Source organism: Dreissena polymorpha, chromosome 2, assembly GCF_020536995.1.
Source record: "Dreissena polymorpha isolate Duluth1 chromosome 2, UMN_Dpol_1.0, whole genome shotgun sequence".
In the NCBI taxonomy this organism is placed as follows: domain Eukaryota; kingdom Metazoa; phylum Mollusca; class Bivalvia; order Myida; family Dreissenidae; genus Dreissena; species Dreissena polymorpha.
Window position 1 is genome coordinate 65,863,226 of NC_068356.1, and position 20,371 is coordinate 65,883,596.

Sequence of the window (20,371 nt, forward strand, 5' to 3'; positions counted from 1 at the left end):
ACAAGCATATTTTGGTTTACCGTAAAGCTTTTCTACTTCCTAAAGAGCGCACCTGTAGCAATACCGTATTTACTCTAAAGCAATAAGTAACTAATTTAGTACAGTATACCAAATACACTGAAAAATATTTCAGTTTCTTTTCAAGCTAGTGCTATCAGGGTGATTAAAAACTTTGCCATTGGTTGTTTTTGGAGAATAATCATTTAATGTATTTGTTTCTACATTAGTTGTGGTCTAGCCTAGCCAGTGCACGAGTTCCTGCACCCGGAGGTATCTGACCTTGAGGGTACAGAGGAGACGTGCATTGCGGTCGGGCAGTCGCAGTGAGCAGAAGGACTATCGGTTCTCCGGCATCGCTGGGGATCGCGCATAACCTGCATCATACTTTACCGGCAGTGTCTGGTTGAGTGGAGGTTATAGGTATAAACCCAATCCATTTCCTTTAATAGTTGCCTATTATCCTGGAGTCATTAAAACAATTGCATACCATTAAATACTATTCATACGGGGTCTCTATCAATATTGAGAGTTATCTACGGCTATAATACCCGGCATTAGATACTGGGTGTTATATTTTAGATACATACATTTTTGGTGTTTATGGCCATTTGTTTTATTACATTTATGTCTATTTGATACCATTTTTGTGTGTCCATTTATATCGGGTTGAGAAAAAGATTTACTATTTAGTATTGTTGCGTGATTGAAACCTAGTTCCTTCAACAATTTAATATTATTACACTGGAGTCATTTAGATAACCACACTCTATTGAACAATATTTATACGTGACCCTATTAATAATCACAATCACTAAAGAACAAATACCCGGTACCAAATACTGGGTGTTACATTTTCTAGTATATGTTATTTGAGTTGTGATGGCCATTAATTTGTTTTATTACACTTGTGCTCATTTGCTCCCATTTTTGATTGGGTGGAGAAAGAGTATTTATTGATTGTATAATGGGGTGTGAGTGTGATAAATATTGAAATTAAAGTTTTTGTGAGCCAGGAATAGTTAGATAAATACTTGTTTGTATTAGTTTTACATATCATTGCATTTAAATTGCAAATGTGTGTGTGTGGTGTACTTCATTTGAAATACTTGACTAAACTTGGACAGTAAATTGACATTGACGGACCATGGCTGAGAGAACTATTGATTTAGGTTCAGCTTATCTTGAGGAAATGAAACCATTGCAACAAAATGTACAAAAACAAACACCATTTCCTCATCAGTACCCGTCAGCGCAACCAACTCAAGTACAGACACCACCAATTTCACAATCACAACAACCATTTCCTTACCAGTACCCATCTGTGCAACCAACTGGTCCGTACCCACAAATTCAACTGCCATACCCTGGACAACCATTGCAGTTCCCACCATGGCAGGAAGGACCGCCAAAAAATGGGTCCCCATACAGGTGGTACCCTTATCCGCAGTGGTACCCGGCCCAAGGACAGTTACAGCCTTTCACTAATATGGAGGGGCACCAAGGGATCGGAATACAAACTGGTGTAACAAACCATGGATTCGCACCGGCAGGTACAGATGTTCAACCGGCAGGCTCAAATGTACAAACAAATGTTCAACCGTCAGGCACAAGTGTACAACATAATGTTTTACCTGCAGGTACAAATGTACAACCCAATGTTCAACCGGCAATTAAGGGCGTCATCGTTCCCGAACGAGAGAAAAATGCTGGTCAAACCCACCGACATGATGACAGACGACAAAGGTTGACCCAACAACCAAAAACACTGGTGTATAGTGGAAAGGGTAGTTGGAAGTCGTTTAAAAGCAAGTTTAACCACTATGTGGTGGTGAATGATTGGAGTGAAAGGGAGAAGAAGGATTATTTGTGCTTGTGTCTCACTGACACGGCGAGGGATTACCATACACTTATTACCGATAAGACACCAAATATTACCTACAACGCAATCATGGAGAAATTGGAGAGGCGTTTTGGTTGCCAGGAACTCCCCGAAACAGCTGAGATTAAAGAGGGTGACCTCCCACTCGCAGAGAGCACGCCGAAAACAAAAGCAGTCCCTGAAGACAGTAACAAGTTCAGTAGTTTTTATTCGTCTGGCTATGTTGGGGCTAACCAGTCTTTGGAAGTCAGCCCGGCCAGAGTACCTGTGAAGCCGCAGATTGATATACCTGTTCATTCACCAAACAATCAGACAAGGGCAGGTAATGTCACGTCTGGGGCCTCTGGTTCCAGCACTTCATCCATCTGCTCTGCGACAAACAAGGGCTCATTCCGCACCAACATGAGTTTCAGTCACATGCAGGACAGCCTTTCATCTGATCTACACTCAGAGATGGATGAAGTTGAGATGGACCTGAACAACGTCTCCAAGAGGGACCTGATGGGCGTATACAAAGACGTGATACAAGAACGAGATAAGTTAAAGTCGACGATGATTCAGTGTCAAGACCGCGCTTCCCGACATATCTCGGAGCTGAAAAATCAGATAGCCATGGAACAGCAGGCAAAGAGAGACCTGGTGGTGAAAGTCAACCAGGAAATAGAAGACAAAGTAGGGATAATAGAACTCTTGAAAGAGAGCAAAGAACAGCAGGCGGCTATGCTCACTGATAAAGCACGCGTTGACCAAGAATTAAGGGAGCTGCAAGCCCAGTTTCAAAAACTGCAGAGTTCCATTGAGAGTAAATTACAGCAGCAGGTACAACAGGCACGGGAGATGATAGAACAGTTAAAGAAAGACAGACAGATAGCTATTGCAGAGATGAAGCAGCAAGTGCATGAGGAGATGGAGAGAAAAGATGGAGAAATCTTAAGGTCAAGGGCACAGGCACAATCACTTGGTCACGAAAACATGCAGCTGAAGAAATGCATTGAACGGTTGGAGAAAGCTTCAACAAATCAGTTGGAGAAAGCCCGAGTAAATCAGTTGGCGAAAGCTCGTGTAATCTTCAAGCGTTTGAAAGCAGAGAAGTCGGAGGCCATTGCTAAGAGGAAGTCGAGACTGACGGAGAACAAAATGAAAGTGGAGAAGGAGAACCTGCAGAAGCAGGGCAATGACTTCCAGAATGGGGTACGAGAAAATAACCAACTGCAAACGAGACTGGCACAAAGTGAGGAAAATTTCAGAAAGATGAATGAACAACACAACCACACAATTCTGGAGAGAAGTGAGTTGGATATGTTGGTCCATCAGATGCAGGTTGAGGCCGATAGACAAAATGAGGAATACGAGAGACCGGTTAGTGAAGCTGGTCACATGTCAGATGCTAGTCTTGCCCAGTTGGCTGCGTACCATGAGAAATACGAAGCTGAGATCCTGACCCAGCATCAGACCAGTTCGCAGAAGGCTGAAGAACATGCAGCAGACCCTCAGGAGGTAGTCAGTGGATACAAGGCTCAGATAAAGGCTGCTAGGGAAGACCAAGAGAGGTTCAGTGAGTCAGCCAGTCAAGCCACTGAGTTACAGAAGGCTCCAGAAGGGGGACAAGCGCAGTTGGACAAACTCAACAGATCTAGTGAAGACCAGGCAAGGTTCAGTGTATCAGTCAGTCATGCCACTGAGTTACGGAAGGCTCTTGAAGAGGGACAAGTGCAGATGGACAAACTTATTATCACACTGAACACTCCCAGAGCAGACCTCTTTGTTAAAGAGAAAAAGCTGGAGCAAAGTGGCATGAAGTTCAGGACCAAGATGTTTAATCATAGGGCAGGAGCAAGGAACGGCAATCCTGATGCTTTGTGCAGGAAAACCATCGTGGATGATCGTCTAGAGTATCAACTTGGTTATGAGTTGGATGACGTAGATGATGTGGTCCCCCTGTCAAAATCATGGAAAGAAAGACATGAGAAGACACGGGAAGTATGGGATCCGGGTATAGTCAATACAAAGGAGGTTATAAACAAGGTGGGTGATCCGGTCTATATGCTGGATACTTCACACTAGAAAGCGAAATAATACAAACAATCCATGGTTGATCCGGTCAATATGCTGGATACTTCACACTAGAAAACGAAATAATACAAACTATCCATGGGTGATCCGGTCAATATGCTGGATACTTCACACTAGAAAGCGAAATAATACAAACTATCCATGGGTGATCCGGTCAATATGCTGGATATCGCACACTAGAAAGTGAAATAATACCAACTATCGGTTAAATGGAACGGACCGGGGATGGTGACACGGCTAATAATTATCTTCTTATCTATACATGCATACTTACAGAATTCACACTTTAGCCATCTTTCACGCTCTGCATTGTTAAATGATCGCAATCAGTCAACAATTTGACGGATATCAAAAACATTAAATACATGTCACTTAAATGTCACACACATAGAACAAGAAACGGAAAATAAACTGTGTTGTATCTTAATATTATTTTATTTAGTTATTTTCTTGCATAAGAATGTGGTCAAAACAAGGAAGCGTGATCGTTTGAAAATCTGTCAGGTAACTTAACCCCAAGTCAGGAAATTGACCGACCGACTGGACACTTAGCTGTTGACAGTGATGTAACCTATTGTGTGTGTAGACAGCCAGATGACGGTTTTATGATCGAGTGTGTTTGGTGTGATGAGTGGTTTCACGGGAGATGTGTGAATGTGAGTGAGGAAGAAGGTGTGAGAATTAAGAAGTATAAGTGTCCGAATTGTTGTAAGACGTAACTCGCTCGTGTGCTTGAAAATTTAGTTTTAGAGTGGTTATAGGTTTTAGCATGTCTGAATCCGGCTCTGTTGCTGGAGAATATAAAAAGTGTGTCAATTAGCTAGTAGATAATTCTGTTCGACAGTACATTTAAGTTTATGATCATATACACTTGTAAAATAACATGTTTTAAAATACCATGTATTCTTCCTTTAGTTGATTTGTGTGAAGTATTGTCTTAACTATGACTACTGTATCAAGATCATAATGTTTAATCTGTTGATAAAAGGAATATTTGGAGTAAATGCTTTTATATTATTTCGAAATAACTTGTTAATATTAAATATGATTAGGAGAACTCTTAAGAATTATTATAAGTTACAGAAATTATAATTGGCTTTCTACAACAAATTGTTTATTATTAATCTTCATTATACTTTGTACAACTTTGGCACATGCTGAATTATATAGCAATTGTTCATACTTTGTGTCCACCTTTTAACCATTTCAGTAATAATGGATTTCTTATAGATTACCCAGTCTTGAAATTACTTCACATATTTTCAAGGAAGTACTGGTGCAATTTGACTTGATAATATATTAATGTTGATGTTTAGTGGATTATATATGCTCTCCATTATTGCACAATGTAACACGAAAAGTGGTTTTAATTATAATATACATGTAATGTAAAATCTGTAGTTGAAGAAGTATGTTAAGAATTCAGAGTTTTATAGCCTTTAATGCTCCTTGATCTATTATGGAATATTATAACAAAGCCATTGTTACATTAGAAACTGATCTGACTACTGAATATGCACTTATTAATGTCAGTTAAAACATGCTTTCTTCATTGCTTGATTGATTTCTAATAAGCCACATGCAAGTTACATGCACGTGTGTTTTAATTGCTGATGTTTGCTAAGATATTCTGATTAGTTTCTTATTATGCTGTGGTGTGTTTTCTCATTTTAATGGGTACTGGGTACTCCAGAAATTCATCTTGGGCAATACAATTAGGATGCAAATTTGCCCAATTCAAGAATAAAAATGTCTAACTCGACACAATAAAATAGTTGATGTATTGAATTTTACAGTTTTGATCATGTTTCAGGGCAATTTTGTAAAACATACTTCAAAACCACATATGGTTCTTAAGGCACTTTGGTTCCATGTTTAACTAGTACCAGTACTATTCTGAAAGGCTGAGAAAAGACACTAATTCTTTTGGAAATGTACACCGATACATGTCTGTCTGTAAATTGTATAAACACGAGATTATTGATGTACAACTTCATTCGGCAAACGGGCTGAGTGTTGTTTAAATATTATTTGATTAAGAACAATATGAATCTGGCAATAAGATCTTAAATAAGCATTATCACAGAGAAGACACTAGTGATGTTCGTACGTTTAACACTCCGGATTTATCTGGAGGCTACATAATTTTTATATAACGACTTAACGTACATTTGTATATGTTCAGGATTATTACTCCGGTGAAAGGCTGGAGGTGTCAATCCCACCATTTGTCTGTTTAAGCCTGCATTTGTCTTGCTGCAGGTGTTAGAAATCAAGATTCTTAAAACTACCCTGTGCGGCTGCTGAGAATGTCATCTTCCTCCAAGCTTGAGGTTTAATGCAAGCTGAAAGTGACCGGAGACCGCTGGTTACGACATGACTTTTCAACAGGGTTTATCCGACATAATTGTGTTCATGTTCTCCAGTTACATCCGAAGCAATTGGAGGACAAAAATTCCTTCATACGTTGTTATCCCTATTTGTACTCACAATATGGGTTCAAAACCAAAGATGAAGGGAAGAGGAGGAGAAATAGCATGGGGTCATTAGGAAGAATGGCGTCCGGCGAAAGCTGGAAGTTGAGAAGGCTCCTATAGGTAGTCATGTACCATGGCCAGCTGGACGACTGAGTACTTTCTCGGGTCTTCTGTTTGGATTTCCTGCCTTACCAGAAGCTATGGCATCTTGGGTCTCGCCAACTGTTTCGGTGGAGAGCACTTCAGTGGATGAAGTGGAGCAGTGTAAAGATGTTCCGCCAATTAAGGCTGAAGTCATTCCTGTTTCCAGCGACTCGGAAACGGAGGAAAAGACTCCGGGGAAGGGGGCTCCGACCTTGGTTGGAGTTTCTAATACTGGAGTTATAAGGGTCCCTAGGCTGGGAGCCTAGCATCATCAAGTGTTCGTCAATAGCTCTCACGTGGATATGACAAGTGCACATGAGAGGGAACTTATAGAGCGAATCGCCAGACTAAAGACGAACCAGTACAAGGGCTGTGGGATCATTCGCCGGCAAGTGTTAAAATTGAAGATTTACTGAACTGCAAAAGGACCCTATGTCTCTTCCCCGTTGAATAAAATGGGGGGAAGTGTGGTAAATTTACTAGTGTGTAACCGGAACAGTACGGGGGAGGCTAATCGATTGACCGGAAACCAATGCAGATAATCGAGAGTCATACTGTAGCCTTACATCTGGACGGACGTCTACTTTTGTATCTGTGTTCATCTTGTGTATTTGTGTCTCCAAACTTGTCCCGAGGGATCTTGGAACAAGAGACATCTTTATTTTAGGTAAGTACTACCAGTATTTACTTCAGAACGGATGCGCTCTTCAACAAACGTCTGCTGCAGCATCACTTGGCGCGAGAGGTCAGTTACAGACTGTTGCATTAAGTCCAGATTATTTTGAAGTTTCTGGATGACCGTCAGAAGATCTGAAGAGTACTTTTGACTGTAAGTGCTTTGAAATAACAAGCCCATATGGTCTCCAAAAGGGCTATAGATTGCAAAAAATATACATACACGATGTGTCCCTTGTCATACCAGTTGTTCCCATACAAGCTGCTTATAGGACCATGCAAGAAAGAAAACTCGAATTGGTCCAGCTAGAATGTCCTGGGTGTACAAGTTATAGATTACATTTAGATCCTAGACCAGTGCTTATATACAACGTGAACCCAATATGAGGTCCACTTGTAGATGACGTGAACCCAAAATGAGGCCCTATTTTATACAACGTGAACTCAAAATGAGGCCCACTTGTAGATGACGTGAACCCAAAATGAGGCCCTATTTTATACAACGTGAACTCAAAATGAGGCCCACTTGTAGATGACGTGAACCCAAAATGGGGCCCACTTTTAATACAACGTGAACCCAAAATGAGGCCCACGGGTATACAACGTGAACCCAATATGAGGCCCACTTGTAGATGACGTGAACCCAAAATGAGGCCCACTTGTAGATGACGTGAACCCAAAATAAGGCCCACTTTTATACAACTTGAACCCAAAATGAGGCCCACGTGTATACAACGTGAACCCAATATGAGGCCCACGTGTATACAACGTGAACCTAATATGAGGACCACGTGTATACAGCGTGAACCCAAAGTGCGGCCCACGTGTATACAACGTGAACCCCAAATGAGGCCCACTTTTATACAACTTGAACCCAATATGAGGCCCACGTGTATACAACGTGAACCCAAAATGAGGCCCACGTGTATACAACTTGAACCCAAAATTAGGCCCACGTGTATACAAAATGAACACGATATGAGGCCCACGTGTATACAACGTGAACATGATATGAGGCCCACGTGTATATAACGTGAACCCAATATGAGGCCCACGTGTATACAACGTGAACCCAATATGAGGCCCATGTGTATACAACGTGAACCCAATATGAGGCCCACGTGTATACAACGGGAACCCAATATGAGGCCCACGTGTAAATAACGTGAACCCAAAGTGCGACCCACGTGTATACAACGTGAACCCAAAATGAGGCCCACGTGTATATAACGTGAACATGATATGAGGCCCACGTGTATACAACGTGAACCCAAAATGAGGCCCACATGTATACAACGTGGACATAATATGAGGCCCACGTGTATACAACGTGAACCCAAAATGAGGCCCACATGTATACAACGTGGACATGATATGAGGCCCACGTGTATACAATGTGAACCCAATATGAGGCCCACGTGTATACAACGTGAACATGATATGAGACCCGCGTGTAAATGACGTGAACCCAAAATGAGGCCCACGTGTATACAAAGTGGACATGATATGAGGCCCACGTGTATACAACGTGAACCCTATATGAGGCCCACGTGTATACAATGAGGACATGATGAGGCCCACGTGTATACAATGTGAACCCAATATGAGGCCCACGTGTATACAACGTGAACATGATATGAGGCCCACGTGTATACAACGTGAACCCAAAATGAGGCCCACATGTATACAACGTGGACATGATATGAGGCCCACGTGTATACAATGTGAACCCAATATGAGGCCCACGTGTATACAACGTGAACATGATATGAGGCCCACGTGTATACAACGTGAACCCAAAATGAGGCCCACGTGTATACAACGTGGACATGATATGAGGCCCACGTGTATACAACGTGAACCCAATGTGAGGCCCACGCGTTTACAACGTGAACCCAAAATGAGGCACACGTGTGTTGCTTTTTCCGGGCGTTCGTTGTTTTAAGGTCTTTCTTTTTAATACTTGACTCCACAATTTAAACTCCAATTCGCATGGCCTGTTTATGACCAATAACAAGCATGCAGATGTATGTCATTAACGCATTTGTTTTGTTTCTAATTGCACGCGTTTCTCGATGTCTATTCGATCTTGATACTGATGTAGGTTTGTGAGACAACTCTGGAAAGACCGTTTTAATATATTAAACATGTAAATTTCAGCTCTCTGTTGAAAAATACTGTTCACTTATCAAAATTCGTCTGAAAAAATGTGGTGTTTAAAAAAAATGACTGTTGATTTTACATTTTTGATAAAAATAAGGAATTGCGTCGCTTATTGTCAGTTGTATTTGTGTTAAATATCTGGATCGGTCAACGAAAAATTGTGTTCGACTGATAAAAATGATTTAACAATATGCGTTTTTGGGGTTAATGACGACCTACCAGAGTCTACATCTAACATTCTTCATGAAACACATTCTAATGGTGATGAGGCTTTTCTACGGCGGCATAAAAGGGACATAGGAAATATTTTACTTAACTATTTCTATGACGTACGCACGTCGTAGCTATGACGTGCGCACGTCGTAGCTATGACGTGCGCACGCGATAGATATAGATATGTCCCCGGATATAGTAATCAAAATGTTTGTGCTATTTGCTTATGTTTCATTGACGTATTTTTATATTATAGCGACATTTTGTAAAAAAATTGAAGCTTAAATCGTGGTCTATATAATATTGAGTTAAACATGGTAAATCAAATCATCTTTTTTTGACTTATTGCGGAAGGCTTTGAACAGAATTTTTGCTTAGCGAATTTTTGAATTCTGGACATACAAATCAGAAAATGAAAGTGAAGATTTGTAGTGTTGAAACCTGTTCTTTATGACACCTGCTGGAAATGGTCAGAGTCTCCACTATTGTACATAATATCGTGTTATATTGTTTCATATCACTACCGATATTATAGTTCATTCACATTTACTTTAAAATTCGATTTTTACTGAAAAAAACGCACTTACAATTATATTATACTCTATAAACGATATAATATCCATCAAATTCTCAAAAACATGTGCAGATTTGTTTACGTCTTTTAAAACCCCATCAAAGCAAGCTTCACGCAGAGTTGTCGTTCCTTGCTTCACATACAATCTCTGCCATCACAAGAAAAACCTACCAGAGTTGTCAGGATTATGTTGGGTTTAAGCATTATATTATGAGTAGTAGTCTCATTTTCTTTTATATTTTTATTTTATGTATAAGTTTAGGTGCAAGATAACAACTAAATTACCTAAAATAAAAAATTGGAACAACGGTAAGATTATTGTACCGCGTGGCTAGCCTATCATCATGTGTTTGGTTACGGAGGCAGGGATTTGATCCAGCCATGCTGGTTCCAGTCAAATCTCTGCGCGGAGATTGTCGTCAAAGTGCTAAATTGTGACAAAGTACCTACTGACTGCCATTATTCCAGCCATCCCTCTATCCTGACTGTGTAAACTGAAGAGTTTTGCTATTGAACGATCCATCACACACCTAATAATGTCACTTAGAATGTCATTGCTTAAATATTTCAATTTCCGATGCTTTTCAGAAAACCCTCACTAGTTTTCTATCAAGCTTTAAAATTAGACGACAGCAAACAATTAAAATTGTGGGTTTTATGCAAATATTGCAACATAAAAGAAAATTAAAATATAAGTGGTCATGATTGTATTGAATTATGCATTCAAATTGTATATAAACATATTACCTTGAATAAGTTGATTGTCGGCATTTGATATCGACGTCGTGGTTGCATGGATGTTGTTCGTCGTTGATCTTTCATGGATGCTGTTCGTCGTTGATGTTGTGTTGGGCGTTGGTGGAGTTGCGATGAAGGTACTGACGTAACCCAGAGCCACGCAGATACCGACTAAGCACCGCATGTAGAACTGAAAACATGAGTTCCGGTTGCTTGCAGTTTAATATGATCATGTGCATTCATTAGATTATAAAAATCTCCGTAATCTTTATGATTATAGCCAGTAATTAAGGTTAAACTGTGAAGAAAGAAACCATACAACATCTGGTTCGTATATAGGAAGGGACGAGATTTGTTCTCCACATTTTCGTAGTTCGGAAATAAATTAATGTGAAATAATATTTAAATAGTTCAATTGTAATATCAAGATAACAACGTTGAATCAAAATGTTTTCGCATGAACTAGAATATGTGTCGTTTGAAGGCAAACGTTTATGATTGTTTAATGGGCCATTAAAACTAGTGACCATAACAGCCATTCAAACACAATATTTAATAATACACGTATTTTCCTAATTTTGGATGAAAAGCCCCATAAACTTTTTTTATTTGTCTGTGTGTATTTCAATTGATACCGATTAACAAACAAATATATATTTGTATTGGTCATTGTTGTTTTTCACGCTTACATGATAATATATTTTCTTTTTGTAATATAAAACCGTTTCTTGTAAATTGTCATTTTGCCAATCGGTGTCTAATAATTGACTTATACTTAAATCTATACGTTTCGTTTCACCATTTAATGCACAACTCCAACGCATGTCCGGTTTTGACAAAAAAGCTTGTAACGCACTTTAATGATGAACACCGTAGTTGGGTTGACACCACAGTGCGGTATTGTTTTTCAATAGAAAACAATTAACTTACCATGGCTGCGCTTTTTTACGTTCTAGCGTAAAATAACGTTGTTCTTATTATATAGTCACACACTATTAAGTCATCAGTTTTGACTCTTATATCGAAAGGTCAATCACCTGACAGGACAATACGATAAAGATCATGACTCTTATGAATGTAGGTATTACACTGGATAACAAGGTTACAAATTGTCGTCCACTGGGAATACGAATATTCACGAATGCACAATTGGCGAAATCGGGAGGTTTCGTTGTCGCGACGACCTTGGATCACCTTCTCGATCAAAGCCTGTAGTCACAATGAACGTAAACATGGTCAAAATTCGAATTAAGTATTATTATAGACATTTAAATGTGTTGTTGAATTCACAAGTGGTTAGCGCGTGGCTATGATATTAATTAGTGAAAACATCATTTTGATTGATAAATAATCATATTATAACGAAAAATTAACTTTTATGAAAAAAAATTAACTATCAAATATATATATAACCAGGTATGCAACTCAAAATCACCCCAAAACGGGGTGCATCGCTTTGAACAGCCATATATTCATCAATTGTGCAGCGATTTTCACGATCTTGGTCTTATTCAACGCAGAAATGAATTTCCTTTCTGGAAATGTATATGTCTTGCAATATTTTTACAAATGCTGGGTCAACGTTTTAGAAATAACACGATACACAACTCGTATGACCAAGTTGACAATGATCATGCAGTCTTTATGAATGAAATCTCCAGTTGTAAAGACACACCTCCGCATTGGACCAATGAAATCACTCGTGTGTTTAAAATGTCAGTTAGTTGAAATGTATGTAAACAAAGGTTTCAAACGGTGCTGGACAGTTAGTCTTGATGCATAATGTAACGACAAGAACGGTAATAATGTTTATTCATACGTTTTATTGAATTATGGTATCGAGGTACATGAACTTTGTAGGGAAGATGCCCTTTACTCCGTGAAGATTTCAGTCTTAAAAACTGCATGATCATTGTCAACTGGGTCATGCGAGTTGTGTATCGTGTTATTTCTTAAAAGCCATGATCATTCATTTATGTTTTCTTGCTTAGAAAATATGAACTTTGGTGAAAGCCTCATTCAATGGGTCAAACTATTCTATACAGATATTAACAGTATAATCATTAACAATGGCTTCTTTTCAAACAGTTTTAACATCGAACGAGGGGTTCGACAAGGATGTCCACTCACATCATCTCTATTTATCATATGCATCGAGTTTATATCACATCACATCCAATCAAATAAACATATAAATGGCATATCGTTAGAACCTGACTACGAAATTAAACAGTCCCTATTTGCTGACGATGCAACTTATATCTTAAATGACAATTATAGTGACTCATTCCCTAACCTTTTAGAGTCGCTAACCCTTTTCGGAAAGACATCGGGTCTTAAACTTAACAAAAATAAATGTACTGTGCTACGAGTAGGTAAATTAAAACAAAGTAATCTCCATCATAAAATAGAAATGAAATTCATTTGGACATCAGATGAAGCCACCACGTTAGGAATTACATTTACAAATAATGAAAATGAAACAGTTCTAAAAAACATACTGCCTAAATTACAGAAATTTAAAAACGGCTTAAAATCATGGCAACACCGTAAACTTACATTAATCGGAAAAATCACGTTTGCCCTCCCTAAATTAGTTTATGTACTAACAGTTCTCCCAAATCCACCAAATGATATTATTAACGATATAAAATCAGCAATATTTAATTTCATATGGGACGGCAAGCCTGATAAACTAAAACGAACTCAGTTAATTCAATCTGTAGAAAATGGAGGTATCCAATTAACAGACATCGACTTATTCTTGAATGCAATCAAATGCAGCTGGGTTAAAAGATACCTAGATAATACCAATACGAGTAAATGGAAATTATTCTACCAGACAATCCTAAAAAATATGGTGACTCCTTACTTTTTGAATGTAACATCAACAATACCATTTTGCATGAAATTGCAAACGAAAACATATTTCTATCTAGTGTTTTATCGGCATGGACTAATGTTACTCATAATCTAGAAACCCAAATCACCAGTAAAACTATTTAATGGAACAATAAAGACATAACTTCAAACAATAAGACTTTTTTCTATGAACACTGGTTTGAACATATCATTAAATATGTCGACCAATTGTACGATTACAGCATAAAGGACTTCTATTCTTTTGAGAATATATGTTATATATACGGAATACCTCCAAGCAATTTCCTTATGTATTACACATTAATTAAAAGCATACCCATACATATTAAATCTACAATTAATACAAATAACACACCATGTACTCAAACATCATTCACGGAAAACATACTTGCAAAACAAAACAAAACAAACAAAATATTTTACAAACTACAAATAAAACACCCAGCAGAAAACTCCAAGATTCAAAATAAATGGCAAAGCCTTCTTCGAGAACAAGAATTTAATTGGAAACAAATATTAATCATGCCGTATAAAACAACTATAGATAGCACACTGAGAAATTTTCAATATAAATATGTCCATAGAATCATAGCTACAAATAAATATCTTTTAAAGTGCAACCTATCCAACACAAACTTATGTGATATATGCAGCGAACACATTGAAACAATAGAACACCTTTTCTGGGAGTGCAAACATATTCAAATTCTATGGGACCAGTTAACAACATTTCTAGAGAAACAACAATTACAATTAAAACTGTCTCTCTTAAATATCAGTTTCGGTGTTAATACTTTTAAAATACCAGAAATTAATAACACTGTGAACCACATTATCATATTAATGAAATATTTTATATTCAGCATCAAATACCAAAAAACAAATACCTACTTTTAACTGTTTTATAAATTATTTAAAACTAAAGATCCAAATTGAAAAAGAAATAGCCCTCAACAACGATAAACTTAATATTTTTGAACAAAAATGGAAACGCATAAACTTTCATAACCCAGTCCAGTTGTCTTCTACCCAACTCTAAGCAACTCATCTATAGTATTGATTATTACATGTAAAAATAACAACATACACCACAGGCAACCAAAGCAAAAAAAAACAGCATATACTACATATACATATCATGTATAATATGTGTTTGACATTATTACTGCTGTATTATACCACTTTTGATTTTGCTTATGCACATATTTACATTGTATGTTTTATATTGAATAAAAAAAAAATAATGAAGAGTTTGAACATAGTATGAATATTTTAACCATAAAATAGTATTGTATTTGATTGATATTATTGATCACACGGGCATCGCTTAGAACATGCTGTAATTGTAGGTTTTCACCATAACTAACAAATTGCAAACAAACATTAACTCTTTCAGTGCGGGAACCGAATTATGAAGGCCTTTGCAAACAGTTTGGATCCAGATGAGACGCCACAGAACGTGGCGTCTCATCTGGATCCAAACTGTTTGCTATTCTGATAGTATTCTTTGAAAAAAAATCGAAGAAAATGCTAATTTTAGAAATTCAGCAGACGACATTTTACCAGACGACAAATTTCCCAGCATGCAAAGGGTTAAGTCAGCATTCATTCGATAATTCATCAGTATGTTGCTTACTGAAATGGAAAAAGTCCCTTTAGTATTGGCATTGACTTAAAATGGTCGCACACTAACTCGGAAAAACGGAATACAGATAAATACGAGACACTCGTAGAATCAATTTGTAGTTCTAAGTCCTTAAAAGGTCAATCACGACACATTTAAAAAAAAACTAATCATGTTCCGCGTACGATAATAGGTCATCTGATCGGAGTGATGTCGACCTCATTAGTTTATCTGTGGAGTTCGATAAACGCTTTATTAATCACATTTTCAAACATTTTGCTGTTGTTATCGGAGGTCCAAATGTAGACATTATAGTTTAATTATAATGAGTTTTTATTGTCCATTAATATTATGGAACAAAACGTTTCTTTACAGCCTGTTTTTACAGTTTATTGGCGAGTATACGAACATATAACTATTTTCATCAGTACGAACTTTTCGGTTTAGACGACAGATTTTTATTCGTTGATTGTTGTGATCGTTCACAGCAAAACAGGAAATTATGATACTAAAACTACGAACTGCATATCTATTGAATGTAAACAACGGAGTGAGAACATTCGGACGAAATGACCCATATCTTAATCAAGATTGACTCATGCGAGAAAATGCGTTGATATGATAGAAATAGTCCACCAGATCCGCTGGCGTAAACTAGTTTGACAATATTTAAAGGCACATTCAAGGTACCAAAAGCAAAAGGCACTATCAAAATCTATGAACATTGATATTTTCTTAAAATGCAGGAATTTGAGGTTTTCGTTTAATTGTTAACATTTTGTAGCCTAGCTTATGGGCGGTTTGAAGCACAACTTTTCAGGAAACGCATGGAATAAAATTATATGACCACCATAGGAAATAAACAGAGCTAGTAATTATAAACAGTTTGACTCAGAGGAAAGTGTTTACAATTTTTAACGTTTTTCACACAAACAAATGTTTTTTTTCGTGCATGAGATCAATTATGGTTAAACAGAAAACATACAAATAAACTTAACATTTATTAAGAGACTTCTGTTATATTTTCTTCTTAATTGGATTGGGTTCACTTATTTGTGACTTTAAGGCTTTTACTAATGTAACCGTGTTGTTGATTGTATCGTATGCGGGACAGTCATGGTGATTATCTTACTTTACTGTCCGCCTTTCCTACCGCCTGTACATCCTTTAAAACAGAGATAATAAACAAACATTGATAAGGCGTTAATATAAAATATTAAAAATCTTACACTACGCAAAGCCGCCACATGTCTGCAGACAAGGTAAGTTCATTGTTCCCAATTGTCAAAAAAGCGGTAAAGTACTGCACTTTGGTATCAACCTAACTTCGGTTTTGGCTTCTTGGTCAACACCGAAGTGGGCTGCAGTTGTGAAATGGAACTCACAATGGTAGTGCCTAGTTCATTCTTATTTCTACCGTCTCATAATCATGCAAACCTAAGTGTGGTGCAACAAACCCGTTTGAGGTTGTACTGCCTCATTACCTTTCCGATGATTGATTGACACATAATACCAAAGTATTTAGGCAATTTATCTACTTATATTATAAATATATTCCAAAAGAAAAGTATACATTATCATAAAAACGGAAAATAAACGAAAAACACCCAACACGAAAATATCTGTTTGCTCATGATAATTATTAATGGATACCGGAAGACAAAATAGCGTTTGTAATGCTTTAAATCGTAAATTTTGAAAAACAAAATTCGTTTATCACTTTATTCTGTGTTTAAAATCACTGTTAAGTTTGAAAGGTCTATTAGAATCGTTTGTTTTCAAAATGACCCAGGTTTTCTTATGCGTAGGCATTTTTATTCAACGTTGTTTTCTTGATATGATATTATAATTATTATTTATAAGGGCACATACAATGCATTTCCAAAATACGAAAATCTGTGAACAAGTCACTTTATATACGAACCAAATGTTGTATACTGTCTTTCTTCGCAGTTGTTTCTGAATTACTGGCCTTCATTACAAAGGGTTTAGTAGATAGTTTGAAATAATTGAAAGCAAAGTATCACACGACAAGAGAAACAACGCGACGTCTTGTTTCCAGCTCTATATTTGGTGTTTGGTCGGTATCTGCGTGGCTCTAGGTCACGTAAGTACCATCCAGGCAACAGCGGCGCCGCACAACGTCCATGCAACGACGACGACGCCGACGCCAAAGCCCGACCATGAAGTTATTCAAGGTAATGACTTTAGAGAATTTGAATGAAAAATCACTTTGATGTGTAATAATGACATCTTATAGGTACATTTTCTTTCATTTTTTTTCTTCTAAAACCCATATGTTTAAATGTTTTTTGTTCCTAGCAAAGTCGTTCTTTAATCTGGATAAAAATTGAAAAGGGTTGTCGGATGACCGTTTGAAGTTTAAATATTTAGGCAAAGGCATTTAAATTAATCTTATTTGGGGTAGGATGGACCGTACAATAACAACACCCTTCCTTTTACACGTTCAAAAAAAGAAAATTTTGTGGTATAATAAAAGTAAATATGTGCTTTGACATAATAAACCATTTAAATAGGGTCTGGCACGCGTGAACTTATTATCAGTGTATAATTTTTGCTCATCGCAAATTCTGGTTGGGCGAGTTTGCTTGCTTGCTTAGTCCTATGGGCAACCTTTCTGGCAAAATTATTATAAGGGGCACATTGTGTATTTCTTTGCCAACTGTAACCAATATTGCGCCCTTTTAACACTTGATTTCAGAGCACTTACATTCAAACTAACTCTTCAGATCTTCTCCATGAACTGCACTACATGAAACAGTCTGTTTCTGAACTCACTCGCCAAGTGATGCTGCAGCAGACGTTTGTTGAAGAGCGCATCCGGTCTGACGGCAGTTCCGGTCTGAAACAGGTAATGTCGTTCAACAATTCTGTTACGGCTAATGTTTCTGTGCTTGTAAAATGTCGAACATTTCGCTGAATGTATATCACACTCTGAGTATCGGTCCATCAATAACATCTCTTATAAGCATTTTTATTCAGATGACTGATTAATGGATGGGTGGTCTTTTGGTAGTTTTTTTTATCGGTCATCACGGGGTACTAATACGCAGGAATATACAACTCAAATCTGGGTTTTGGGTGTATTAAATGATTGAACTAAACATGTTATTGCGTCAAACAAAAAAGTATTTTGCCATACATTCAGCTTGTTCATGTAAGAGAATTAACTCTTTCAGTGCTGGAACCGAATTTTGAAGGCCTTTGCAAACAGTTTGGATCCAGACTGTTTGCTATTCTGATAGTATTCTTTGAAACATTTTCGAAGAAAATGCTTATTTTAGAAATTCAGCAGACGACATTTTAGCAGACGACAAATTACCCAGCATGCAAGGGGCTAAAGATGCATACGTTCGATATGTACAACTTTTGATCACGTGAGAGGATTTCATATATATATGAAAACTATAACTATATTTTTCCTCTATGCGTATATGTTTATAACCGTTAGATCAGAAACAACAACAATGGGGATCATACGTATCAGACGGATGCCGAAAGTGGAGGCGGCGTCGCCAATATACACGAACACTCGAGCAATATCCGGTATGTTGCTAGGCTACCACATGAAATGCCTCTGTGATGGCTACCATAAGCTCGTAGTACATGACTTTCAAGTATCTTAAAGTGCATTTTATGCAGAGTTGGGCGTCTGAGTAAGTTCATTTCATATGTTTGCAAGATATAGCTTTCGCATTATGGTCAATGCATGGTTTAATTGTAGTAAGACGTTTCAATATTACCAGTGTAGCTTTGTTTAGAATAAGTGTCCCAGTGGTTTCTTTGAAAGTGTTTTTAGAGCATGCCTTCCCACTTTGACTGTTACAAGAACTTCTTTGTATATAGGGCCCCTGAATGCGAGAACTGCTAAGAATATGACGCCCCATATGGTCATTGCAAAAACTGCTTAGTATATGACTTCCCAACATGACAATAACAAGAACTGCTTAGTATATGACGTCCCCGTATGGCCATAACAAGAACTGTTTTGTATATGACGTCCCAATATGAAAATGCATGAACTGCTTATAATATGACGTCCCCGTATGGCCATAACAAGAACTGTTTAGTATATGACGTCCCAAATGGTAATTACAAGAACTGCTTAATATATGACGTCCCAATGTGGCTAATTCAAGCACAGCTTAGGATATGACGTCCCAATATGGCCATTAAAAAGCTGCTTAGTATATGACGTCCATAAATCTATGTACAACTAGTCTAGTTTTAAATAAAGGATTTAATACAATTGAATTTACATACCACGGGCACATCCAGACATCTACAAAACCAGTATTGAAGCAAGCCCCGTACTTTTGTTATCCAATTGTTACACCGTATTATATGTTCAGCACCGCTTCTCATATAACGTAGTGTACATAGTTTACTACCAATCAGCCACCATGCAGAGTTGGTTGTCGTTCCTTGCTCTCAAATGTAACCGTCGTGCAAGAGTTTGTACTACCAATCTCTTACACGACGGTTACATGACATTTAAGTGTAGGTTACGCATGCGCAATTAATTTCCGTCTATATTACATATAAAGTAGTTGAAGTTCGATATCAATTTTACCATGATCAAGCGTATAGCCACTATATCATCATACATCATTGGAAAAATAAATGCATAATCTTTTGACAAAATACATGTCATTAAATTCTATGCGTTGTAACTCAAAATATTTACCTGAGGATAGGCAAACCGGTTTTGAAAGCTATGGAGGCGGCCATTTTGGGCTCAAAAAGTATGACCTACTTTCAAAGTCGGGAACCATCAACAGAAAAAGTAGAGCACAAAAATGGCTATTTCGCTTATTGCTTACAAATATACCTTCAATTTGATACCAAAACATACCATTTGCAATGTATTTTACAAATCCTAGGTAGCATGCACTGAACAATGTGTG

At 37.5% G+C, this 20,371-nt stretch overlaps 2 protein-coding genes across 2 annotated transcripts in view; both read left to right on the plus strand.

Annotated features, from left to right (window-relative positions):
* LOC127867389 (DNA polymerase beta-like) overlaps positions 1-20,371 on the plus strand; it is a 177,481-nt gene that overhangs the window by 53,669 nt on the left and 103,441 nt on the right. The window lies entirely within an intron of this gene.
* LOC127867380 (uncharacterized) overlaps positions 16,538-20,371 on the plus strand; it is a 23,188-nt gene continuing 19,354 nt past the window's right edge. Inside the window, exons 1-4 of the mRNA XM_052408489.1 lie at positions 16,538-16,705; positions 17,506-17,641; positions 18,194-18,315; positions 18,916-19,010. Coding sequence (XP_052264449.1) covers positions 16,691-16,705; positions 17,506-17,641; positions 18,194-18,315; positions 18,916-19,010 — 368 coding nt within the window. The 5' untranslated portion in view covers positions 16,538-16,690. The remainder of the gene's footprint in view (positions 16,706-17,505; positions 17,642-18,193; positions 18,316-18,915; positions 19,011-20,371) is intronic.